The 25,962-nt window shown below is 49.1% G+C and overlaps 4 protein-coding genes across 4 annotated transcripts; 2 read left to right on the top strand and 2 right to left on the bottom strand.

The window, feature by feature from the left end:
- Window positions 1-17,209: 17,209 nt before the first annotated feature.
- F5891DRAFT_595278 (uncharacterized protein) lies at window positions 17,210-18,320 on the bottom strand. Its single transcript, XM_041372409.1, has one exon. The coding sequence runs from the start codon at window positions 18,108-18,110 to the stop codon at window positions 17,391-17,393; it is 720 nt and encodes a 239-aa protein (XP_041222062.1). The 5' UTR covers window positions 18,111-18,320; the 3' UTR covers window positions 17,210-17,390.
- A 570-nt stretch (window positions 18,321-18,890) lies between these two features.
- F5891DRAFT_1054124 (uncharacterized protein) lies at window positions 18,891-20,613 on the top strand. The gene is made up of 3 exons (XM_041362606.1): window positions 18,891-19,970; window positions 20,023-20,221; window positions 20,281-20,613. Exons 1-3 carry the CDS (start codon window positions 19,129-19,131, stop codon window positions 20,527-20,529), a joined length of 1,290 nt encoding a protein of 429 aa, XP_041222061.1. The 5' UTR covers window positions 18,891-19,128; the 3' UTR covers window positions 20,530-20,613.
- An 849-nt stretch (window positions 20,614-21,462) lies between these two features.
- Window positions 21,463-23,899, bottom strand: F5891DRAFT_595290 (RNA polymerase I-specific transcription initiation factor RRN3). Its single transcript, XM_041372410.1, has 5 exons — window positions 23,608-23,899; window positions 23,265-23,559; window positions 22,926-23,209; window positions 22,004-22,870; window positions 21,463-21,950 (listed from the first exon to the last, which is right to left on the bottom strand). Exons 1-5 carry the CDS (start codon window positions 23,866-23,868, stop codon window positions 21,501-21,503), a joined length of 2,157 nt encoding a protein of 718 aa, XP_041222060.1. The 5' UTR covers window positions 23,869-23,899; the 3' UTR covers window positions 21,463-21,500.
- A 94-nt stretch (window positions 23,900-23,993) lies between these two features.
- F5891DRAFT_1054118 (NDUFB9, NADH-ubiquinone oxidoreductase) lies at window positions 23,994-24,979 on the top strand. The gene is made up of 6 exons (XM_041362605.1): window positions 23,994-24,164; window positions 24,232-24,320; window positions 24,377-24,404; window positions 24,463-24,478; window positions 24,531-24,839; window positions 24,957-24,979. Exons 1-5 carry the CDS (start codon window positions 24,019-24,021, stop codon window positions 24,576-24,578), a joined length of 327 nt encoding a protein of 108 aa, XP_041222059.1. The 5' UTR covers window positions 23,994-24,018; the 3' UTR covers window positions 24,579-24,839; window positions 24,957-24,979.
- Window positions 24,980-25,962: the final 983 nt, after the last annotated feature.

The following is a 25,962-nucleotide window of genomic DNA, read 5'->3' as shown; positions in this document are numbered from 1 at the left end:
GCCATATTGGAGATGGGTTCTACGATCTTCGTGGTATCCTTTTCTTGGAGCTTTCCACAGTGACGACGGTTCTTATATTCTTGCGACTGGTCAGGCCGGTTCGATCAGGGTTCTAAATCAGGGATATGAAAATCCTTCGGGATCTAGGTTCGGGGTTCTACGAGTGTCGGTAACGTTGACAACAAGTGCGATCAGTTATCTAGTAGCCTGTGATGGAGGCGTACAATAAGGGGACTTTAATCCTTTGTTACGACGTGTGTCGCGTGCGGACTGGGATGATCTAACAGCGACGATCACGACAGTGATACCTCGTGCTGAGAGTCCGAGGTCGGCTCCTACAGAAGAGCAGGAGTTGCGTACGTTCACGGAGGTGAACGATGATAGCGAGTTACAGGCAGAAGGGGTCTCAAGTCCTCCTGAAGGTACGGGTCTGATGTCGAGCAGGTAGCTTTAGCAAGACAAAGGTTTCGATGGTAAACCCAGTAGGATTAAAGTAAGGAACATCTACTTTAATCGTCGACCTTATATAAGGCTACTCTATCGTATCTAAGCTCAGCTTGAAGCTGGGTTCTAAGTGCTTATCTATCGAGTCAGAGATACCATGCATGAGGCAGGCTTCTATCTAGGATAAGGACCGCGAGGCGTCCTTCTATCAGTACATGAGGCAACACAAGTCTTGCCTTCTATCTTGATAACATAAATAGGTCTTCTAGACCTATGTCGTCATATCGTGTAAGCGATCCAGATCGCTTACCTAATCCGGCATCTTCCGGACTTCTCTTCTATTCATCATCTATCATCAAGGCCTAAAGGCCCGGTTATCGTATCGTTGCCGTGCGAGGTGGCAGAGGGCTGGTCGTGTAGCTGGGGGCTCACGTAGTGACTGTAACACTCACTGACACTGGAAACCTTGCTAACGGTCCTCCTACTGAGCACGCACGCACTCGTGCGAGCCTCCGTCGTGACCAGATTGCTAGTGAGATGTGGGAGGCCTACAACAGGGAAAGGATTCAGAGGGGGGAGCAGGCAATCATAGAACCACTAGTACTGTAGTCGCGTTAATACCATAGCCATTCGGACCCTCATCGATGACTATGATCCAAAGTATCTCCGTCAAATGATGACATTGTCGTCAGATTAAGACCAGATCCTCATCGATGACTATGATCCAAAGTATCTCCGTCAAATGATGACATTGTTGTCAGATTAAGACTGGATCCTCATCAATGACTATGATCTATAGAAATAGTGATATTGCTTTGCTACTACAAGTACAATACAAGAGAACATGACACAACAAGAATCCATGTAACACTACTTTGAATGCTGCTCTAAAAACAACCGCCGAAGACTATCTACCTCAATAGCAAGATAAATATCAATGATAGCGATGTCGGTCTGAAATTTATTCAAGATATTGAGTAGTTGTATGTCCTCTAGACCCTCACTCTGCAACTTTTTCACCGCCTTCTGCCTGCGCAAAGGGATGGGATCTACTGATCGTGCCAAGGTGTTGGAGGTGTTGGCCTCAAGAGCATTGGCCGCGCGCTCGCGCTTGAACGTTGTGTTAAGACCGCCAATACTGGTCCCCATCTGCTGGATGGCCACAGGCATCGTCAGGCGTGCAGACTTCGCCGAGTCTCCCGATTTCGTTGAATGTGGGGGGCGGGTAACGATATCAAGCGTACTTTCATCATCATCAATCAGCTTCCGTTTACCGGAAGCTGTTGATGATGGCGCACTAACACAGACCGACTCAAGGGAGGGTTGCTGTGCGGCATCGAATGGAGGGAGGCTCTCTGGGGTGAGGGGGGTTGCGCGCTGGCCGCCTGAAACAGAGCCGGGGAACTCGATCCCATCGAGCGCATCTCCAAGGTCCATCATATGGACCTCATCAAAAGAAAGGGGGGTGGCTGCGCTGCTAGAAGAAGGCGAAGGAATGATGGGAGGTTGTGTCGCGATGGTGGCAAAGAACGAGTTGTTGTTACCTGACTTGACAGGTATGAGACCTTTCAGCGCCTCATAGTGCTTCCAACCCTTGTCCCAGAGGCCTTTGGCCTTTGGATTTTTCTATTGATTCATAGTAATTAGCATTGTCGTAGTAGTTTGATGCGAATTGAAATCACTTTACCTTCACAAAGTCGGTCCACATGTTTTTGGACTCTGGGGTGATCGAAGCTCCGCGTTCCATGCTGTAAGATAGTCCGGAAGCGTTGGCCACTTTGTCGACGACGTTGAATGTACCACGGAGCTGAAATTTGATCATTAGTGAGGGTACCAAGGCTGATATAGTAGTAGTACATACCCGCCCCCATTTTGATTGACATGCTGCCGCTGTTTTGCTTGCACCCAAGCAGGGGTGTTTTTCCATTTCAGTGGCAGCAGCAACCCAAAATGTGTGATCAAAGTTCATACCATCACCACCTTGTGAGCGGTTGGTGGTGACATACTGGATGAGGATGGTTTCATCTGCCTCCGTCCACACACACCGATCTCTCGCTTCTGTTAGCTCTGCACCACCACGGGCACTTTTTCTGCCCCGAGACATCCTGTAAGAGTTGCGATGATGGATAGATTGTAGACGGGTAACAGGCATGCCTACTACTTAGTATTGATTGATGGTCACACTGTGACCAGCACGGTCCTATGATTATGAAAGCAAAACATAGATTCTAAACCTGCGTAAACTGGCGCAAATATTGGTGGCCGAACAGACTCTAAGGCAGCTCGAGGTGCGAGCGCCACCAAACGGAGATTCCAGACGACGTGTCAACATCGGCTATCTTTTTTCATTCCTTTAGTATATGTTTTCATCAAAAGGCCAGCTGGCGCACTCACCATATAAAAGCAGCCATCCACCATCGAAACATCTCAGATTCGTAATCCGAATACTGAGATGTAAGTCTTCTAATGTAACGTTTGAGTACAAGTACTAACATATACCGTAGCTTACCTGTCTAGGTAAAAACACTTGTCAATAAAGAGATTCGTAATCCGAATACTGAGATCTTACCTGTCTAGCCTCGCGTGAACGCCCTGCTATACTCTCAATAGGTTATGAGCCCTGCCCCGGTCATGGACACAACGCTCCCCACTACCAGTTCGAGCCTGTTCAACGTTCCCAAGTTAGCCGAAGACGGCACAAACTGGATAACATACAAAGAACGTACGTTAACGGCCATTGGAGCAAGAGGTTTGATGCGTTATGTGGACGGCTGGGCAGTACGACCTATCCCGTTCCTAGTCGATCCCAAGACTGGAGCCGTAATGAAGAAGGACGGCACCGTCCCTACCCAGACCGAGATCGATGACCTGGATAAGAAACTGGATGATTATTACCAGCGAAATTCGCTGGTAAAACAACAAGTGTTCAGCAGCATAACTGATCGCCTGCTGCTGCGGGTACAGAAGCTGGAGGCTGCATCCGAAGTCTGGAAGGAGGTCTGTCAAATACACAAAGGCAAAACCGAATTAGTACAAATCGACCTCCGTCGTCGACTTCAGGAGACGCGATGCAAAGAAAACGGCGACGTACGTGCACATTTCAGCGAGATGCTGCGCATCCGCGAGTCCCTTGCGGGAATGGGCGCCTCCATCGAAGAAAAAGACTTCTACGCTATAATATTGGGGTTGCTCCCAGAATCGTACCGTCCCATCCTGTCGTCGATCAATGCGGCGGCCAAGATCACCAAAAAGGTCCTAAGTACATACGAACTTGTCAATGTCATCACCGAGGAATACGAGCATCGTTTGCTTACCGACAGACGCCCGTCTAAACGTGGCACTAACTCTGCCCTCTCCGCGCGCGCCAACGAGGCTAGAAGGGGAGGACGCACCCAAAAGCAGAGTGCTAACGCGGCTGCGGCCAAAGAGCCCGAAGCCCAAGACAATTACGCTTTCGCAATATCAGACCTTGCGAGCGTAGCAGAAGCTATGCACTTACCTGCTGCGCGCCGTGGAGCTATAGTCGACTCCGGCGCGACATCCCACTTCTGTCCGGACAGGTCCAAATTCGAGACTTTTGTCGAAATACCCTCCCAAAAGGTCTATACTGCAAACGGTTCCAACGTTAGCGCCACAGGTCGCGGAGATGTGAGAATCGACTTACCTTTGGGCTCCAAAAGGACCACTGTGACCTTGAAGGACACCCTATACGCCCCCGGTATGGCGTTCACCCTCATATCCACAAATCGTATCGCATCCGCCGGTCTAGCAGTCCTTTTTGAAGGACGCATGTGCAAGATTCTCTTGCGAGGTCCCCGAAGGGACGTTATCGCGGAGATCCCACAGGTGGAAGGGCTGTACTCTGTTGGGACGAAGGGGAGTTGTTACGAACTAGGATAGTTCTTAACAACAAAGGCTCGATAGAGCGTTCACGTTGTTGAGATCTGTATAGCTCTTCAGATAAGAAGAGGTTCGTAGACTTAGTCAAAGGAGTGCTTCGACTAAGAGATCGATTCAGACGTCTTAAGATTGGTGGTCTTAAGCGAAGGAAGTTTCAGGGTAAAACCTAGTAAGATTGAAGTGACGTTCCTAAGTAAAGTACACGTGCTTAAATAGGAAACTATATGCGCACGGACCAGGGCTACGGTGAGATGATAGTACAAGAGTCGAATACGGAAGTAAGACCAAGAAAGGAAAGTTAAGTCGCTAAGGAAAATGTAGGGCATAATGGCAGATACGCGAGAAGTAAAGGAAGTAGAGTGATTGTAACATTACCCCCTCACTAGGGTTGAAGCCACCGGATTCAATCATCCTGGTTAGCGTAGTAAATGGGATCATCCGAGTAATCTAGGGCATCTGGACCTTTGTCTGGTCCGGCTTTCATGCGTTCTAACTCGTAGAGCGCTTCTTCTTCCCTGCATTGGGCGGCATATGTGTCATCCAAATCATTCTCCCAGAGTGCGAGTACTTGGTAGAATCCGTCGTCCTTCCAGGTTAAGGAGGTGGGGGATTCCCCAGTGTAGTGCGGGCAGTAGAGCGAAAGATGGCCTGGAGATAATTCTCGACAGACGCGGCAGTAGTATTCGGGACAATGAACTTGCCTATGCCCGAGCGTTTTGCAGTATCTGCAAACACGATTCTCATCGGGGTTAGAGGAGGTCGCTCGTAAGGGCGATGGACCCGGTTTCGGGCTAAGTGCTTCATCTGCGCTGGTAGCGCGTTTCTTCCCTTTATCAGTACGGGAACGCTGGCCTCGTACTCTCTTTCTGGATGGGGCGGTTCGTCGTATAGGATGGTGGACGGCGACATCTTGTCGCTCTGCCTCCGCGATTAGCTCAGCGGGAGTGGCAGGTCGGGTTCTTCCCAACGCTTGTATTGGTACGATCCCATCTGTAAAGGTATGCGAAGATAATGAGTCCGGGATGACGAGCGGGGGATGAATATGGAGTGTAGCCAGTGCATTGGCTAGATCTTGCACCTCGTAGTGCGAAAGGCACTGGTGGTTTGGGTCAGCAGCGATTTCTTCGCGGGTGGCGGAAAATGCAGTATAAAGATGGGGAGGGTGTTCGATGGTTTCTACGGCGGGAGCGGGGACGGGAATTGCTTGGGGATTTTCTTCTCTTAGGGACACCATTATGGCTTCCGTTGTCTGCGCAAGATTATTGACCGCAGCCAATAGCTCATTAGGAATGTTAGCGGGAAGAGTAGGTACGGCGTCTTGATAAGAGGGAGGAGGGACTCCATCTGTGGTTGCGGGGTTCGTAGGAGAAGGCGGGCGAGCAACTCCTGCGGTTTGCTCTGCGACGATGTGGATGACTGTTCTAATATCATCTTTAACTTCCTCAGGAATAAGACGCAAAGCAAAGTTGCGTATGCGCCTCTGCATATGCATGAGGCTGTGGCGAACTGTGTTGTCTTCGACGAGGCGGCAGACTCGCTCGATGATTTCAGTGGCTCGGATGATGTTGATAAGGATGTTAATGGAGTGGGCATTTCTTCCGAAGAGAACTCTAGTGAGCTCAATAGCATGTTGGGGGCAGAGGAGTGCTGCCTCGATGAGGGTGAGGTCTTCAGCTTGGGTGATGAAGGTTTCGTATCGTTCATCGTTGGAGTTGAGGGCGGCAGTTTCAAAGGTAGAGTGGTAGGGGAGTGTGTAGGTAGATGTGGGGAATGGCATATCGGTTGCAGGTCTTGTATCTGGGTGAAAACGATGTCGTCGAGGTATTGGGTGATTTCAAATTGCGCTTCTGACTTTATAGGCTCTAAGGGTCTCTTCGGCATTTTCCAGATTCTTTTCGGGGATCCACTCGTTGCTAGCCGAAGAATACCCTTTCCACGATACGAGATATCGACGGCGATTTCCATTTCCTTTATGTGCGAGGATTGCTTCTATTTCATATTCTTCTTCTTCTTCGAGAACATCAGGTGGTGGTTCTAGAAAGTTCGGACCGTGTACGTCATTTTCGCGATAGGAGGATAGCTGCGAAGCGTGGAACGTAGGGTGGATCCTCCATTGCGGCGGTAATTGGAGCGTAAACGTAATAGGGGATAGCACGGCCGTGATAGTGAACGGGCCGTATCTTTTGGGTGCCAGTTTCCGGGATGGGAGTTTTAGTCTTAAATTGGCAGCTGACAACCATACCTTATCTCCGACTTTCCATGGTTCGTACTTCTGTCCGAAGGATCTTTCCGCCATGCGTTGCATAGCAATGTTATGACAGGAGACGGCTTCTTCTCTTATCTTTTGAAGAATTCTGACTCGTTCCTCAGCAGCGGGAACGTCTGATTCCGGAAGTAAGTGTGGGAGAGCTTTCGGCTCGTATCCCATCATGATAAAGAAAGGGGATGCATCCTTTGCGGAGTGTCTTCTGTGATTGTGAACAAATTCTGCCATAGGGAGATGTTCCACCCATTCAGAAGGATTGTTCTGGCAATACATTCGAAGATACGTTTCGAGTTCCTGGTTTAATCGTTCGGTCTGTCCGTCGGTTTGTGGGTGGTAGGCAGTGGAGGGGGCTAAAGAATAATCTAGGAGTCGTGCAAGTTCGATCGAGAACCTGGATAGGAACTGTGGTCCACGATCGGAGATTACTTTGTCATGGAGACCAAATCTTTTGAAAACGTGTTTTAAAAATAGCTTCACCACTCCTTCCGAGGTAATTGTTTTATGGCAAGGAGTAATGATCACCCCCTTACTAAGCCCGTGGTCTACCACGACCATGACACTATCAAAGCCAGAAGAAACGGGCAGATCAGTAATGAGATCGACGGAGATCTGGGAAAAGGGGCGAGTAGCCATAGTGCTGATAGGGTGTAGGGGTGGGGTTACAGGGTGAGTGTCCACCTTCATCTGTTGGCAAGTAGCGCAGCCATCGACGTAATGGCGGATATAGGTGCCCATACTGGGCCACCAAGCTTCCCGCTTGACGAGTTCTTCGGTTTTAAAACGTCCGGGATGCCCAGCAGAAGGGTGATCATGATGCTTCCGTAGCAACTGCGGACGATGCGTGGGAGGAATATAAGCTCTATTTTTGTAGAACAGAATATCATCGGCGATACGCCAGTCGCTAAGTGATGATTTCATAGGAGGCAAACATAGGCCATTAAGGGCATCTTGTGCGGCAGAGAAGAGGGGGTCATCAAGGGGTGCGGTGGAAGCAATAGCTGCTTGTAATTCATCGTCGATTAGGCGGATAAACATGGAATCAGGAAGGAGGACGGCGTCGGCATTATCTCCCGATCCGTCGCCGTGGTCTGGCCGGCGAGAAAGGGCATCCGGAACTGCTAATTTTGTACCGGGGACGTGATATAACTTTAAGTCGAAAGAAGTGAGGAGTAGTTGCCATCTGGCCTGCCTTCTGGATAGGCGTTCTGCTTTTGCGAAATAGAGGAGGTTCATATGATCAGTAAACACAATGACCGGTTGTGGATGTCCTTCGAGGTAGTGTCGCCAATGGGTGAGGGCGCGGATAATAGCTAACAGCTTGCGATCATGAATGGGGTAATTCCTCTCAGCAGGGCTGAATGACTGCGATAGGTATGCACACGGGTGATAAACGCCATTGGTGTCAGTTTGCAGCAATACCCCTCCTGACGCGACAAGAGAAGCATCCGTAGCGATGGCGAATTGATGGTGGGGGTCGGGGTTCTGAAGAACAGGGTGCGAAGTGAAGCATTCTTTGAGCTTCTCGAACGTTTGCTGGCACAGGGGCGTCCAAGAGAACGAGACATTCTTCTTTGTTAGGTCGATAAGGGGTCGAGCAATATCCGAGTAGTGGGAAACGAAGGTTCGGTAGAAGTTACAAAAACACAAAAAGGATCGAACATCTTTAACTGTTTCAGGGATGGGCCAGTCCTTGATGCCTGCCGTCTTCCCTTTATCCATTTCTACACTTCCTGGTTTGATAATCATTCCAAGGTATTCCACTTCCTCCGCGTCGAACGTGCATTTCTCTGGTTTGACAAATAACTTTTCTTTTCGAAGTTTGTCCAGAATAATGCAGGTTCGTTGTTGGTGTTCGGTGGTTGTTTCGGAGAAGATGAGCATATCGTCCATGTAAATGACGAGCCATCCTTCGTTGAGTTCAGCTCTGAACGTATCGTTCATATATGCTTGGAAAGTGGCTGGGGAATTGCATAATCCGAAGAACATGACCGTGGGTTCAAAAAGTCCTTCTTCCGTGATGAACGCGGCTTTCCACCTGTCATCCGGATGAATCCGAATGTTATTGTATCCGGATCGAATATCAATTTTTGTGAATATTTTTGCGCCATGTAACCGTTCAACCAAAGATGATGGGAGTGGCAGGGGATACGCGTTTTTGATAGTCTGGTCATTCAAGAAGCGATAGTCCTGGCATGGTCTGAGTTCTCCGCTTTTCTTTCCTACGAAAAAGAATCCGCTTGCTTGAGGGGATTTAGATTTCATGATGAACCCTTTGGCAAGATTTTCCTCGATAAATCTTTTTACTGCGTTTCGTTCATTGTAGGAAAGGGGGTAAATTTTGGACGTTTTGGGAATAAATCCGGGCTTCGTTTCAATACGATGGTCGATACCGGGTCTTTTGGGGGGTAGTTCGTTCAAGCCGTTTTTTGCAAATACGTCAGAGAAATCATGGAGATACTCCGGTACCAATTCTTCAAAAGTTTTTTTTCTTTTTTCTTTTTCTTCTGAGGCGAACTCCTGTGCTTTGTTACTAAACTTGGATGACTCTTCGATTTGTCGGAGATATTCTCCTTCGTCCGTAAGTTCGGTTAGAGATGATGGTGACGTACTCCAAGTGTCTTCTTTTGTATTGAATTTCTTAGTGAAGAAGGTTTTCTGTGGTCGAGAGGTTTGCTTGACATATTTCTCGATTTCGGCAGATTTTTCTGTTGCCGGAAGGGATACCGTCTGTTTGGTCCAGTCTATAGCGGGGTTCATGGCTCGGAGCCAGGGGATCCCTAGTAGGATCTGGTCCTTTTCTCCTAGTTTGGTAATGTTGAATTTTCCTATCATCATCCTTTGGTCGATTTGGACGATCAGCGTGCAATACCGTTCTACCGGTCCGCTACTGAAGTAGCTTCCATCGGCGGTTTTAATGTAAAAAGGGTTTTCGAGTTTCTTGGTTCCGATGTTATGCTTTTTTACGAAGTCCTCGGAGATATAGGTTCCTGATGCTCCGGAGTCAATTACTGCGGTGGTTTCGACGTTTTTCTGACGCGTTCGGGATACGAGGGTTATGGGGACACAAAGTTCTTTCTTTTCACCAACTGTTCGTATTAGGCGTACAGGTTTTGCTGGAGATGCTATCGTCGATATAGGTCTCCGGTTTAAAAATCCTCATCAATTCTTCTAGCTTCTTCTTCCTCTACCTTCCTCACTGCTGGGTAGGGGGCTTTCTTCTTCTGCGGACATTCCTGTGCCCGATGTCCAATCTGGTGACAGTTGAAGCATTTTCCCGTCCTCATGTATTCTTGTTTGGCTTTGTCGGTGATCCGATCAATAACCATGGCATCCCTATCTCTGGCAGGGATGTATCTTTGATCTCCGCGACCGTTCTTCTTCTGGATTTGTCGCGAAGGAAACCTGTTTCTCCGAGCTAACAATCTTGCGTAGCAATTATCCAGATCGACTACTGCAGCGATGTAGTCATCAAGGCTCTTGGGTACCCCTCCTGCGTTGAACATCTTGGTTAGAAGTCCTCCGTTGAGGCCGTTCTCGAAATGATAGATCTTCATATGTTCTTCTTTGATTTTTGCTTGGGTAAGCAACCTTTGGAAGTCTGCAATGTACGTCTGCAGGCCTTCTGGGCCTTGTCTTAGTTCCAGGAGTCGTGCCAACGCGGTCCCAGATGGGTCAATCGGTCTGAAGGCTTTGTCAAAGCTTTCGTTAAATTCTTTCAAGGTTCCATAGCCCTTCTTCTGTCCGGTTGAGTCGATGTATTGGGCCTCTGCGAGGAATTCTTCTTTCCATGACCTAGCATTTCCTTCGTTCATGAACGAGGAGATGAAGATCACTTTCTGAGCGTCGGTTTTATAGATTTCCGAGTTGATATCAATGTAAGCATTGCATGAGAGTATGAATGACTTGGACTTGTCTCTGTCGCCATCGAATGTAGGAGGATGGTTGATCTTGAATTCTGTTGTCTTGGATGAGGCCGACATGTTTAATGGTGGTACAGGAGTACCAAGGTTCAGGGCTTGGAAGGTAGGGGTGAGTGAAGTCAGATTGTCGACCTTTTCTTCGCCTGCACTAGCTGTCTTGCTCAGTCAGGATTTTTCTGTTCTGGTTTCGAAGTTTCTTTGACACGTATGGATATAGGTGTCTTTCTCGACTTCAATCTTTTGTTACGAACTAGGATAGTTCTTAACAACAAAGGCTCGATAGAGCGTTCACGTTGTTGAGATCTGTATAGCTCTTCAGATAAGAAGAGGTTCGTAGACTTAGTCAAAGGAGTGCTTCGACTAAGAGATCGATTCAGATGTCTTAAGATTGGTGGTCTTAAGCGAAGGAAGTTTCAGGGTAAAACCTAGTAAGATTGAAGTGACGTTCCTAAGTAAAGTACATGTTCTTAAATAGGAAACTATATGCGCACGGACCAGGGCTACGGTGAGATGATAGTACAAGAGTCGAATACAGAAGTAAGACCAAGAAAGGAAAGTTAAGTCGCTAAGGAAAATGTAGGGCATAATGGCAGATACGCGAGAAGTAAAGGAAGTAGAGTGATTGTAACAGGAGTCAGGGTCACCACGCCAATGTGGCCAAAGAAAAGCTTACCCTAGGCCAGCTACATCGTAGGCTGGGACACGTCGGCCAGAACGCCCTTGCCGAAGCCGTGAAGAAAGGCTTGGTGGTGGGAGTCGAGTTTGACCTGGCGACGAAAGCCGAATTCTGTGACATCTGCGTGAGAGCTAAGTCAGCGCAACAGTCTTTCCCAAAAGAGACGAAGTCACGTGCACTTACCTATGGGGAGATAGTCCATACCGACCTCTGGGGGCCGGCGCAGACGACGAGCTTGGGAGGCTGCAAATATTATATCAGTTTCACGGATGACTTCAGCCGGCAGACTCGACTCGACTTCCTCAAACAAAAGAGTGACACACTTACCGCGTTCAAGTCATACGAGGCGTGGGTGATGTGTCAGTCGCCGGGTGTCCGCGTGCGCAAAGTCCGTTCGGACAGAGGAGGGGAGTATCTAAGCGCCGAGTTCGACCAATACTTGCGTCAGCAAGGCATCGAACGGCAGCTAACAGTACACGACTCACCCCAACAGAATGGTGTCGCCGAACAACTTAACCGCACCCTGGTCGAGCACGCAAGAGCGATGCTCCTGGGCAAGGATATGCCGAAATACCTGTGGGCAGAGGCAGTTAGTTATGCCACATGGCTCAAGAACCGCCTACCGTCCAGAGCCATCCCAGGTAGCACACCCTATGAGATGGTGCGCAAGTCCAAGCCGGACTTGTCGCGTGCCCATGAATTTGGGGCACCGGTCTTCATCCATGCGCTGGAGGCCAGTAAGCTGGAGGCGAGGGCAGAAGAGGCAGTCTTCGTGGGGGTAGACGCTGAGAGTAAGGGATACCGGATTTACTGGCCCGGGAAACGTCGAGTCACAGTCGAAAGGAATGTCACCTTCAAGCCGATCCTGGCAGCCGATGGTGTGCTGGACGAGGGGGAGTCTACTACTGTTAACGAACATAACAGCGGCAACGGTAATAATAACTCACCTAATAGCGTCCAGCCCACCACCATGCCACAGCAACCTCAACCATCTACTCCTCAGCAACCTCAACCATCTACCACCCAGCAACCTCAACCATCTACCGCCCAGCAACCTCAACCATCTACTCCTCAACAACCTCAACCATCTACTCCTCCAACGAGGTCCACAAGGGCAAGACCACCCCCCGGCTACTATGCGACCCTAAATGAGGGCCAGACGGCTGCCCTAACGATGGAGAATCTGTTGGAGGCGTCAGAGGTGGACCTAATGGATGAAGAAAATTATCTTCACCTTGCTTTGGCCGCAGCAGAGCCAGAACCCACCCTACAGCAGGCCCTAAATGGTCCAGACGGCGTTGAATGGCAGGAGGCGGTGGACTATGAGATAAGTCAGTTGGAGAAGCTAGGTACGTGGGAGGTAGTGGACCCACCTCGAGGCGCCAACATCATACCGTGCCATTACGTCCTGGCCACTAAACGCAGACCGGACGGCGAAAAGCTGAAGCTGCGTGCCCGACTCGTGGCGAACGGGCAGAGGCAGAAGTTTGGGGTCGACTACTTCGACACTTTCGCCCCCACAGCCAGCATGATAACGATCCGGATGGTCCTAGCGATGGCGGCTCAGCGAAACTGGGAAATACACCAGGTAGATATAAAAAGTGCTTACCTGTACGCCAGCATCCAGGAAGAGATATACATGCGCGCCCCGCCCGGCTACTTGAAGGAGGACCAGCGTGGAAAGGTGTTGCGGCTGAGGAGGAGTTTGCCTGGCCTGAAACAGGCAGGATTCGAGTGGGCCAAAGAGCTATCGGGCGTGTTCCTAGCGCTGGGCTTCAGCAGGTCCAAGGTAGATCAGGCGGTGTACTATAAACGTACCTCCAACGAGCACATGGTCATCACGGTGTCCGTGGACGACATGGCCGTAACGGCGAACGACGTCGCCCACATCCAGCGCTTCAAGTCCCAGCTCCAGTGACACTTCGAGATAAGTGATCTGGGAGAACTAAAATGGCTGTTAGGACTGAAGGTGACGAGGGATAGGAGGGCACATACCATCACGCTATCGCAAAGGGCGTACGTCGCGACCATCGTCGAACGTTTTCGCTTGGGCAACGCCAAGAATGTGCAGACTCCAATGGAGTCTACAACGACCCTGTCAGTAGAGCAAGGACCCGCTACCCACGCCAAAATTCAAGACATGCGGGACGTACCATATCAAAGAGCCATTGGCTCGCTGATGTACGCGGCCACCAGCACGCGGCCGGACATTGCATTCGCGGTCGCGACGCTATCCCAGTTCATGAGGAATCCCGGTAGGGCCCATTGGGAAGCTGCAAAGCGGGCCCTACATTATTTGAAGGCAACAGATGACATGGAACTTACTTTGGGAGTCACAGACGCTGGCCTGGAAGCCTTCGTCGATGCAGATTGGGCGTCCCAGCCCCACCGACATTCGATGTCGGGATACGTCGTCATGTTCAACGGCGCACCCATAGCCTGGAGTGCGAGGAAGCAGCCGTTAATAGCGTTGTCGACGGCAGAAGCTGAATATATCGCACTTACCAGTGTGGTGCGCGAACTCCTCTTCCTGCAGCTCCTCATCGCCGAACTCTACGACACCCCGAACCTGCCAATCCCCATACACTGCGATAATCAAGCAGCCATTGCGTTAGCATCGAACAGGAAGTTCCAATCAAGGACGAAGCACATTGACTTACGATATCATTTTGTCCAAGGGCACATCAAGAGCGGTGTCTTCAAGCTTCTCTATTGTCCCACAGACGACAACGTCGCCGATGCCTTTACCAAGGCACTACCGCGTCCCAGACTGCAGAGGTTGAGGGGAATGATGCGTTTGGATAGCGCTCGAGGGGGAGTGTTGAGAGCCAAAGAACCCGAGGACGGAAAGGCCGATAGAGGAGGATATGGGACTACGGCCAAAGAGTAAGAGTCTGTTCGGCCACCAATATTTGCGCCAGTTTACGCAGGTTTAGAATCTATGTTTTGCTTTCATAATCATAGGACCGTGCTGGTCACAGTGTGACCATCAATCAATACTAAGTAGTAGGCATGCCTGTTACCCGTCTACAATCTATCCATCATCGCAACTCTTACAGGATGTCTCGGGGCAGAAAAAGTGCCCGTGGTGGTGCAGAGCTAACAGAAGCGAGAGATCGGTGTGTGTGGACGGAGGCAGATGAAACCATCCTCATCCAGTATGTCACCACCAACCGCTCACAAGGTGGTGATGGTATGAACTTTGATCACACATTTTGGGTTGCTGCTGCCACTGAAATGGAAAAACACCCCTGCTTGGGTGCAAGCAAAACAGCGGCAGCATGTCAATCAAAATGGGGGCGGGTATGTACTACTACTATATCAGCCTTGGTACCCTCACTAATGATCAAATTTCAGCTCCGTGGTACATTCAACGTCGTCGACAAAGTGGCCAACGCTTCCGGACTATCTTACAGCATGGAACGCGGAGCTTCGATCACCCCAGAGTCCAAAAACATGTGGACCGACTTTGTGAAGGTAAAGTGATTTCAATTCGCATCAAACTACTACGACAATGCTAATTACTATGAATCAATAGAAAAATCCAAAGGCCAAAGGCCTCTGGGACAAGGGTTGGAAGCACTATGAGGCGCTGAAAGGTCTCATACCTGTCAAGTCAGGTAACAACAACTCGTTCTTTGCCACCATCGCGACACAACCTCCCATCATTCCTTCGCCTTCTTCTAGCAGCGCAGCCACCCCCCTTTCTTTTGATGAGGTCCATATGATGGACCTTGGAGATGCGCTCGATGGGATCGAGTTCCCCGGCTCTGTTTCAGGCGGCCAGCGCGCAACCCCCCTCACCCCAGAGAGCCTCCCTCCATTCGATGCCGCACAGCAACCCTCCCTTGAGTCGGTCTGTGTTAGTGCGCCATCATCAACAGCTTCCGGTAAACGGAAGCTGATTGATGATGATGAAAGTACGCTTGATATCGTTACCCGCCCCCCACATTCAACGAAATCGGGAGACTCGGCGAAGTCTGCACGCCTGACGATGCCTGTGGCCATCCAGCAGATGGGGACCAGTATTGGCGGTCTTAACACAACGTTCAAGCGCGAGCGCGCGGCCAATGCTCTTGAGGCCAACACCTCCAACACCTTGGCACGATCAGTAGATCCCATCCCTTTGCGCAGGCAGAAGGCGGTGAAAAAGTTGCAGAGTGAGGGTCTAGAGGACATACAACTACTCAATATCTTGAATAAATTTCAGACCGACATCGCTATCATTGATATTTATCTTGCTATTGAGGTAGATAGTCTTCGGCGGTTGTTTTTAGAGCAGCATTCAAAGTAGTGTTACATGGATTCTTGTTGTGTCATGTTCTCTTGTATTGTACTTGTAGTAGCAAAGCAATATCACTATTTCTATAGATCATAGTCATTGATGAGGATCCAGTCTTAATCTGACAACAATGTCATCATTTGACGGAGATACTTTGGATCATAGTCATCGATGAGGATCTGGTCTTAATCTGACGACAATGTCATCATTTGACGGAGATACTTTGGATCATAGTCATCGATGAGGGTCCGAATGGCTATGGTATTAACGCGACTACAGTACTAGTGGTTCTATGATTGCCTGCTCCCCCCTCTGAATCCTTTCCCTGTTGTAGGCCTCCCACATCTCACTAGCAATCTGGTCACGACGGAGGCTCGCACGAGTGCGTGCGTGCTCAGTAGGAGGACCGTTAGCAAGGTTTCCAGTGTCAGTGAGAATGTGCGCATCTAAGACATTACGATAGTCCATCATGTCGTTTGGATCGTGAACTCGAATAACGTTGTGCACGAGACACAAGGCAGGAGGAATGCGCGCTTGAATGTCCATTTTGTACTCTGGTGGGAGGAGAAGGATACGAAATCGGCACTTGATGACACCAAAAATGCGCTCAACAGCATTTCGAAGCATTGCATGACGCAAATTGAAAAGTTCTTTGCGATTACGAGGCCTATGTAACAATGTGAACATAAGTATGAATGGTACTAGCAGAATGCATCATACAAAGTATTAGCACGACCCCACTCTGCAAGATGATAATGCACGCCCCGAAACGGGACCAGAAGCTCATCACACGAGCCAAAACCAGCGTCCGCAAGATAATACTTTCCCTCAGGGATATTGAAATCGGTAGTACGAGCATCGTGATAGACACGAGCATCTGCAGCTGACCCCTCCCAACCGCTCAACATGTAGGTAAATGAAAGGTTGAATGAACATGCCGCGAGGCAGTTTTGAGAGAAGTTCCCCTTGCGATCCCGAGCGGCATGCCGATCTTCACCAAAAGGATGGCATGCGATGTGTGTACCGTCAATGGCTCCAATAGCGTCAACAAAGAACGGGAAGAACTTCGGGTTTTTCGTGATTTCGGGGGGAGGAGGGCTATCTACATCGGGCAGGCGGACATATGTCGTATATATCGGTGGCGAGGAGAATGCGAAAAGAACCCGTTTAAAATACCTGAAAGAACATAAGCTTGATACCAGGACAGCAACAATATACGTACTTTGATATTGTCTCGTTGGACCGCTGGAAGCGTTCACCAAGATGGCGAATCGAGAGACCCGTGACAGACGCATAGAGAAATATAGCAAGCTGCTCTTCGAGCAGTACATGCCTGGAATCTCTGCAACCTGCTTGCCGAAGGAGATTGATGAGCACATAGAAAACATGCTTGTGGACCCCAAGCTCGCATCTGATGCGTTCAGGGTGTCCAGTGAGAAGTTCGGTGACCCATGCAGTCCCCGACAAAGTGGAGGTATGATACGGTTCTTTGTCGTAGTAGGTGTTTGAGTAAGCTTCGAGCGCGGTAGTTGTTGCGTTGAGGACTGTAATGACCGTGCGCATAGCATGCATGGCCATCTGCATGATGCATGCCAGATATCTCTTATCACTCTCCTCTGCATCTTGGTCCATCTCCTCTGCCTCCACAAGGTTGTATTCGTCCTCGTTAGCGTCCTCGTCATAATCAGGATCAAGAGGCATTGTATTGATAGTAGGACAAGGCATACGGTAAGCGTTATCGGAGCGTGACATCTTGTTCAAGCTCCGACGATTAGCAAAGCCAGAACCAAATTCTAACTTGCGCAAATAACGCAAATAATGGTGGCCGAACAGACTCTTACTCTTCGGCCGTAGTCCCATATCCTCCTCTATCGGCCTTTCCGTCCTCGGGTTCTTCGGCTCTCAACATTCAGCCTCCTCCTTGGCAGCATTGGCCGTCTTTACTTGCTCTTCTGCCACTTTTTTCGACACGTTGGCCGCCTTCTGGGCTACAGTCGCCCTCCTCCTCTCCTCATCGGCAGCTTCCTGTAGTCTCTCGGCCTGCTCCTGGGTAGCCTGGACGTCTCGTTTGGCTTGTTCTTGTACAGCGGCAGTTCGCTTACGTTCCTCCTCTGCTTCCACTGCTTTTTGCTTCGCTTGTTCATTAGCGGTATGGGCAGCAGCTTCTGCCAGTAAGCGGGCATCATTGGCAGCCTGTGCAGCCTGGACCACCGCCTCCATTTCCCTACGGGCCTGATCCTGTGAAGCTACCGCAGCTTGCTCAGCGGCCTGTTGAGCCGCCATAGCCCTTTCCTGCGTTTCTTGATTCGACCTGATGAGCTCGGCGATCTGTGCTCTGGCAGCATCAGCATCATCTCTGGCTTTCTCAAGAGCCGTCTCTGCTTCCAGGAGTCCGTCTATTCTGACGATGAGTTGACTACAATTTTTGAGCAGATCCCAACATCTATCTTTGGACAGACTCCTGGGCCAAAATTTATCTTCGGGCAGACTCCCTGCGGACAGACTCCCAAATGTATCTTTGGACAGACTCCAAAATCGCCCAATTGTATCTTTCGACAGACTCCAGAATCTGCAAAATCGATCTTTCGACAGACTCCAAAATATATCCTTTAGAGCTCCCATCTCCGAATTTGCACAATAATGGTAATGCGTAACCCTGTTGATGATGACGTCGCACGATGCTCCCGTCTCTTGAGCTGAGAAAACTTACTGATACGCGTATGGTTTGGAAAGAACCATCAGCTAAAAGCGCTACTCAGAGCAAGTCCTGTGGATTTCAAGATGAGAGCGAAGAACAACCATACAATATAATTTGAGGCGTCTTATATTGTCCCACGTGCAGACCAAGAGAACGACGGAATGCGGCTAACCCAGGGCTATGGGTTGTTTCACATGGATAAAAGTGCGTGAAGTGTGACCAGAAGGCAACGAAGTCATAGAACGGAACCTGATGCATGATGAAGCTTAAGAAGGGAGGACGTCCTGTGCATGGAAGTAGGGAATGAGTACTTGAGTTACGAGATCACATTGAATGATTGTATATGCCCAAAAGTGTCTACATTAGACACGTTAGCATGATGTGGTGGGTGCGACATGCATCAGCTATTGTGAGATACAGGGGGGTCATTTCATCTAACACAATCATATCAGCTTCAAGCTCCATCAAAAAGTCAATTCTGCGAGCGCTCAGCGTAGATCATCATCAGCAGGAAATTGCAGTCGACTGAGACGACAATAGCCCACCAGGTGCCTTCATCAAGAGGAAGGTGTTAAAGTACAACCATTATACTCGATCGTCTGGACCACACACCTTAAGCCCGCAATCCTCCTCGTTCTTAGGGCGTGTGGAGTTACGCATCTGAAGAAGAAAGTGAATGGGCCCTGGAACACGGGTCTCAACGGTATACGATTACGTTACCGGATCTCAGCCTTCGGTTACTGGCAAATTAAAAAATTCGGTCACGATACTTGCGTTACTTACGCCAACCAATTGAACTCCTAGTGGTATACGAAACTACGACCAACAAGGATTACCCTCAACTTTCCGTTTCAGACTCTCCTAGCGGAAAGGTCCAGCGGTAGATTGTTACCATCTGCATTCGAAGCTGGGGTGATTAGCCTGTTGACCACAGGTCTTGACATGCTACGTGAACCCCTACTACCGGAGTCAACAACTACACACAATGGTGGATCTGCATCTGTTGTAGAGAGGTGCAGGCAACTGCTTGCGCCTGTTCTTCTTATGTCTGCCAAATCTCAAGACTCTTCGACAGCTCTCGACATCACAGCGTGTGCAGCCATGCTCACCGATGATCGTTGCCGCGAGTTTCTACAGCAATCTAGAGATATGAAACTTCAAATTGACGCCCTCAGTGCCTTGCACCCACCGAAGAACCCTCGAGTTGGCGCTGTTGATCCACACATCAACAAGGAGGACTTAAAACGCGGCATGGAGACACACGGTGAATCCACTCGGACTACGCGTGTTTGGCTAGATTCAGACACGTTATCTATCGGGTCACGGAAGGATAGCGAAGCTACATTGGTAGATTTGCCAATTGACCACAAGGCTTTCACACCCCTCCAGGATTCTATACATCGCTCTGTCAAGGACGTCACACTCCTAGTCAAACAGATCATGGAACGTGACGAGGCTCCATCATCGCACGACCCAAACTCGGCAAATGTTCAAGCATCGGCACCTGCCTCTGTTCCACATCAGATGACTCCATCATCGTCACTTCCTGTAGAAGACGTCGTGATGGCGATATCTTTAGCACATCACTCAGGACCGTCTCCCGTAGATCCTCAGAATATAGCAACATGCTCGTCTACCGACTCCTATCCTTCGTCGTCACCGAAAATTCCAACCCTATCTATGCCCGGAACCTGGTTCGGGCGCCAGGGCCTTACTCGACCAGGTATACTTACCATTGATTTTGCGGTCGGAGATCGCATTATTCCCGCAGCTTCGTCGAGCAGGTACGCAAGACTTCGCGGTTCTAACTTAGCCTTTCCTCACGAGACATCTTAGTTCCTCCAATGTTCCATTTACCGTGCAACTTTCTTGTTTCCGCAAGGATCCCCATCATGAGCTTCAGGAAGGTGACAGCCTGGATATCACCCTTGACAAAATCAGGAGTGTGGGAGAGGATTGGCCTGCTAAAGGCACCCTTGTGGTGCAATTGAACGTTGAAAGCGCCAATGGGCGGTCCTGGCTTCCCTACGAATTGGTATGGTGTTATTCGTGGATGCTACCTCCAGAAACCAAATAACTTAACGTCTGCTACAGGAAAAGGGAGCACTGAATGTGACCCCGTCTATCACGCAAGGTAACAACACGATGCGTCTAATACACCTCAACGATCTATCCGACTTTACCTTCGTTCTGTACACCCTCTCGCCAGAGCTTCCAAAGAGGGCCGAGCCCTGGAGGGGACGATGCTGGGCATCCAAAATTATCCAGCCCGACTCAGAGATTTCGTTTGACACAACAAATATCATTCAGCACTATGCAAACGTACCAGTTATTGTATCATAATAGTCCACCTTTCGGTACCTTTAGACTGCGTTGTTCAGCTCTTGCATTATAAACCCGCACACGACATATGTGGTATATTGGTATCAAATACTGGCAATTTTCTTAATAGACATGACAATAACATCTGAAGCGCTCGCTTGGTATTAAAAAGTGAGCACATCTACGTCACCGCGAAGCGTAATATAACGGACGCCTCGAGGCACGTTACGTTGACCTCGGCAACCGGAAGTGCCTGCCTTTCCCCACATGTTTCTTTCCTTCATCATCCTTGTACCTTTGGAAAACGTCTGCATTCCCCTTATCCACCTCTTTACGACCTCACGACCTCACTACGGCACATTTATTCGCGCTAAGCCATCTCTACCATATCATGTCCGGTGGAGACGCAACCCATCATGATGCCACGCCAGAACCTCCCGATGTTAATAGCACAGAAACTGAACAACCGAAAGGCAGACAGCTCAAGAAGGACGAACGGGGGTATGCACAGGTGTACCTCGCTCGAGCACGGATTGAAGGGATTGAGAAGTGGAGAGTGGCTGTGGATGCAGCGCTGCAGGCAGCCGAAGAAGAACGCGCACAGTTTGAGGAAACGAATAGGAAACGACGGAGAATCGAAGAAGATGCGTGGGGAACTCTTGAAGAGACGCAAAATATTAATAAGGAGATTGAGGAGGTTTTGGCGCAGGACGTCCCAGTTGAGGTATGAAACTAGTTATTGTCATCACCTCGTTCCTCGTGATAACCTCGTTTGTAGCATACTGACGCGGTGGGGGGTACAAAGCAGAAGCGCCGCAGTAGGCGACATGAGCTCTGGAAAGGCCTCCGAAACATGTTCTTTAATATTATCTTCTAGCCAAATCCGTCGTCTGATTTCTTATCGTTGGTGTTCGTAATAGCATAATTTGGAGTTCTGGGAGGCATAGTGAGTGGTGGATGGGAACCGGTTGAATGAAGACGGCAGCCAGCAATTACGAGACGGAAATTGCCATTGCAACCGTCCTTGTCCGAGCTGGACTGATGCTCATTCCACCAAAAGACGCGCCCAACCCATCGTCGTCTGACTCTCCCCGTTTCGAAGCAGTGATTGGTATGCACGAGCCGCCTTGTCCGTGTTCCCATTCATTAAACGTTGAGTCCTCCTCTATCAGATCATCTTCATCCTCTTCTTCTTCATCGTCAATAGCCACCGCTGCCCACTCTCGATACACGCCTTGTATGTACTCGCCTGAGCGGGGCAGTTTGAAGGGATCGAAAGGGAAAAAAGTGTGCAAGTCCTCCGGGCCAGCGCTACCGGGTGCTACACCGGCAAATACAGGGTACGGTGTTCGTTTGTTTGCTTCCAGAATGGAGAAGCAGTATGTAAAATCAGTTGCTTGTGCGATGCGAGCAAATTGATGTACGACATTCTGAGAGCAGACCTATTTTGCGGTAGTTAGCCAAAGAATCTTTTCAAAGACGACGGCTAGCAAACCTTGAGAGGGTTGAGATCAGATGTGATAACTCTCTGCACGACTCCTAGCTCGCTTATCCATATCTTCCGTCCCACCTCTTGTTCGTCCGGCTCCTCCTGTAAGTCGCGCCAACGGAAGCAAAATACCAGAAATACAGACTGGACAACTGCATAAAAAACGCTGTGATTATTGCTAGCAGCATTGCCAGCCTCTACAGCATCTAAGTGCGCTCCGAGAAATGCGCATAGGACTTTAACGGCCCTCCGTGCGCCCTCACGATCAATAAACTGTGCACGCGAGACAAAGCTCCCGATATAACTGCTTGCTGCCGCACGTTCCACGCTACTCGCACTTGCGCTTCCGAAAAGGGCTTTGTCAACAAGTAGTCCCAGGAAAAGGTCTGAGAACTCGGGGTGAAGGGAAGCATACCAGAAAAGGAGAAATTGGGTATATCGGGACTTGAAAGTGCGGAGGATAGATCTATCGAAGATGGCTAGGAGAGTGTGAAATTGTATTGCGAGGAGGGTATGTGGCTCGTGCGATTGCGGGTCGCGATCGTGCGTAGTTGTTGGATGAATGGAGGGAGACGAAGGTACGACGGTAAGTATGGATGAATGTAGTTTGTTGAAGTGGTCAAATACAAGCTTGAGGATAGCATCAAGTTTCGAGACCATATCATGAACGTGTCTGGTGTCCATGGGGGTATCTTCAGCATCACTGTCTGACGATGCATCAGACGATAAATCGCTCAGACTATCGTCAACATCCTCATCATCAGAAGAGTTGCCCTCTTGCCCTATTATGGTATCAAACGGATCAAATTCAAAAAGTTCGCCATCTGTAGGTTCGGCGTCTTCAAGCTCTTCGAGCTCTACTTGAATCTCTACCTACGTGCAATTAAATCAATTAGGATCCAACCGCACAGAAAAAGAGCCCACTCACATCAACCATCAAAGCACGATCCACTATAAGGCCCAGGACCCTCTCTGAAAGTTCACCACAATACTCGGTTATACGCAGCAGATTTCGTATATAAGCTACATGTGCAGCTTGTGGCTGACGCTTGTGAGGGAAGTTTCGTACGAGGAGGGGAGCTAGAGATGATGGGAGGGTTGGTACAAGGTTTAAGAGATGTTCGAGAAGAGTATGTTGTCGATCATAGATCACACGTCGTGTTAAGGGGGTGGAGCCCTCTAAGTTTGAGGTGACAGCGAGAAGACCAGATTCTGCGAGTGACGCATCAAAACTGCTTGAATATCTTTCAAGATGGTAATAACTCACGATATGTGAAGCCCATCGCGATTCTGTTGAGAACAAGTGATAGATATTCTGGGCGCGCACTTATGAGCATGCCGATGAATACGATATACGATTTAACGAAGACAGCATCCATAGTAGACCACGGTAGGCGGACAATTGCCTCTACCAGTGGCGCGTGACGCCTCTCGAGGCGAGAAAGGACATGTGAGAGTGCAGAAAGCCAGATACGAAGCTGCAGAGATGACACGGTAGGCGCAAGCGTGGATTTGTTCGGACTAAACTGGTCAACAAGGTCATCAAAGTCTTTGCTATGCCCCTGCGCACGACGATCAGCACGCGATTAAGTGATATACCCCATACTCACATTGAGCTTCTCGCGTATGGCCTTATTCACATATGCGAGAAACATGTCCTTTTTGAATTGTTCATCTTGCTTCACCCGCGAATTCGTCGCGATAGGGCGAGAGGTAAATAGTGGCGAGTCCGATGGCATGGATGATGAGTAGGCTTTAGTGTACTTGTCTAAGGTGACTTTTTGGGTTGGCTCGAATCGTACGGAGGGTGAAAATGGTCCAGTCTTTGGTGTTCTTTGATTGAACTGGGAGAGTCTTGAATGCGGGTCCATCGTGACCGTTTTATGACTGCTTCACATCCGGTGTACAGCTTAAAAAACATTCCTGTAAAAACTTGATTATTATAAATGAATTATTTTAGGTTATCCTAAGAATTTGATGTTTATTCCAGTTAAGTCTCACTTCCCTCATCACCAACTACAATGTCTACCTCATTCTCGTCGGCTCACAGGCTCTATGTCAAGTCACTCTACCGCCGTATGTTGAAAAATGAACTGGACTGGGTTGTTCGCAGAGATATCTGGCGTGGTCGTGCAATGATGATTAGAGCTGAGTTTGAGAGAAACCGGTCAGTAGTAGACGTGAATGCGGTCGTCACTCTGGTCTAACTAGCAGATGGTGCTTGCATGTATCAGTGACGTGACTGAGCCGAGAGCCCTCGCCCAGATTCTTGAGAAGGCAGAGGCGAATCTCGCAAGCAAGTTGCATCCCGACCCTTACATCCGTGAGTTTCCGCGTCTCCATCACATCACCTCCTCTAAAAAAGCTTATTTTTCATAGCTCCTACCATGCCAGGAGGAACAAAGTGGTATGTGGTGAACTTTTATTCTCGTATTCGTCTTTTGTTGAGGCCGAAACTCATGCAGGGAACGCAATATACCTGTATGTTGCATCTTTCGCCTTTGTGTCATTGTCCTGACATTGCCTTCTACAGCCTACTATTGCTCCTTTATACGATCATACAGCTGCCGTACATCATTAAGTACTGTATACTTGCTCCAGCGCCCAATACACTCCGTTGCGTTGAACGCCAGTCATCTTACTGTGTCGGCCGTAATGTTGTTATCCGATCCATTTCTGAAAGTTCAGCCTTTTCAGTGATTGCCAACGTACCATCAGCATGAGTGCACCAGTGGTGCACGACAGATATGATGCTGGCGTTGAAGTAGTCATTGTTGCTGAACGACTTGGCTATACGTCAACTACTTGCAGCTCGGAATATATTAATAATTGGGCCACAAATGTAAGTTCCACCAGTAACGACAACCCATTGATCGTCCTTTGATACTGCCACATACATCTGCATCCAATTCTTTTTGATTTGCATGCACATCCCATCCCAGAGTAATTCTGTCCTCAGATCCGCTGATCATTCCCTCGCCGTCCGGAAGTGGAGTATCGATCGAAAACGCTTTCCTTCAAGGACCATTACCGGTGTTATAATCGTATTGGTTACTGCAGCGATGGAATTCACCAATATGGAATCCATCACTCGTGTTCCTACGAGCAAAACTCCCGAGCAGGCGAGACCTCTTGTGCTGTCAGCAAGCCGACCTCGATGGTGGCTTGTTAACTTTGTAATATCCAGCGTGGACGGACTGACGATTGGCCCCAGCAGACAAAGCCCTCTCGAGCGAGTTAGCTATCTTTCGAGGAAAGGTTGAACGTGCCCAACCGCCTTTGTGCTTATTCTAGTCGTCGTCTCCGAACGCTCGAACCCGCTATGTCGTTATCTTTAAACTACCCCGAAGTCGAAAAGCGGAAAATGGTGGCAGGAGATAGATGTTATCACAGGAATGGTCACTTCGCGCGAGATGTGATAGGCCAGACTTCATCATTTCATCGACAACTGAAGACCCCATCTCTAGATACCTACCAGAAACGAGTCACTGGCGAAAGGACAGTTCCACTTTCTGCAAGGATCCCAAGGAAGAGAGCGAGATGTATACAAAATACTTCATAAATGAGTGAGCCCTAGCCGTTTTGACCTGGGAGAACGCTCCGGAACCTGATCTGTTAAGATAGAGGGATGTTGTGGTGGAATAATGGAGCTTTGCAACGTGTAAAAAGATGATAGAGCAGAACCTTTGCCGTCCGTTATACTGTGCAGAGACACCATCAATATGGAACTAGAATGTCAAGGACATGTCCTGAGTCCTGGATAGACGATGTAGAAATGGCCTGCGCCTGAATTTAGCTGTGCCACTCAACCTGTTGTGTAAGTACATTTGATTGAGCATAACGAACAAGATCATCCATTGATTGTTTTAGGAATACTACAGGCGTAGCAAGACGGTCGTAAGCCTTGTTATACTGCTAACTGCACCGTCTGCTCGAGAATTGGTCTTGTCTGGACAGACTGTCGG

The sequence above is a fragment of the Suillus fuscotomentosus genome (genome assembly GCF_016647785.1).
Source record: "Suillus fuscotomentosus strain FC203 chromosome Unknown F5891scaffold_55, whole genome shotgun sequence".
In the NCBI taxonomy this organism is placed as follows: Eukaryota; Fungi; Basidiomycota; class Agaricomycetes; order Boletales; family Suillaceae; genus Suillus; species Suillus fuscotomentosus.
This window is presented reverse-complemented; position numbering and strand designations above follow the sequence as displayed.

Coding starts and splice junctions, on each gene's coding strand:
- F5891DRAFT_595278 (XM_041372409.1), bottom strand. CDS start 18,110: ATGGGAGCTCTAAAGGATATATTTTGGAGTCTGTCGAAAGATCGATTT.
- F5891DRAFT_1054124 (XM_041362606.1), top strand. CDS start 19,129: ATGCTACGTGAACCCCTACTACCGGAGTCAACAACTACACACAATGGT. Junction 19,971..20,022: donor CCCGCAGCTTCGTCGAGCAG/GTACGCAAGACT, acceptor GAGACATCTTAG/TTCCTCCAATGTTCCATTTA. Junction 20,222..20,280: donor CCTGGCTTCCCTACGAATTG/GTATGGTGTTAT, acceptor CGTCTGCTACAG/GAAAAGGGAGCACTGAATGT.
- F5891DRAFT_595290 (XM_041372410.1), bottom strand. CDS start 23,868: ATGGACCCGCATTCAAGACTCTCCCAGTTCAATCAAAGAACACCAAAG. Junction 23,210..23,264: donor CGCGATGGGCTTCACATATC/GTGAGTTATTAC, acceptor CGTCACTCGCAG/AATCTGGTCTTCTCGCTGTC. Junction 21,951..22,003: donor CTGATCTCAACCCTCTCAAG/GTTTGCTAGCCG, acceptor ACCGCAAAATAG/GTCTGCTCTCAGAATGTCGT.
- F5891DRAFT_1054118 (XM_041362605.1), top strand. CDS start 24,019: ATGTCTACCTCATTCTCGTCGGCTCACAGGCTCTATGTCAAGTCACTC. Junction 24,165..24,231: donor GCTGAGTTTGAGAGAAACCG/GTCAGTAGTAGA, acceptor TGCATGTATCAG/TGACGTGACTGAGCCGAGAG. Junction 24,321..24,376: donor GCATCCCGACCCTTACATCC/GTGAGTTTCCGC, acceptor TATTTTTCATAG/CTCCTACCATGCCAGGAGGA.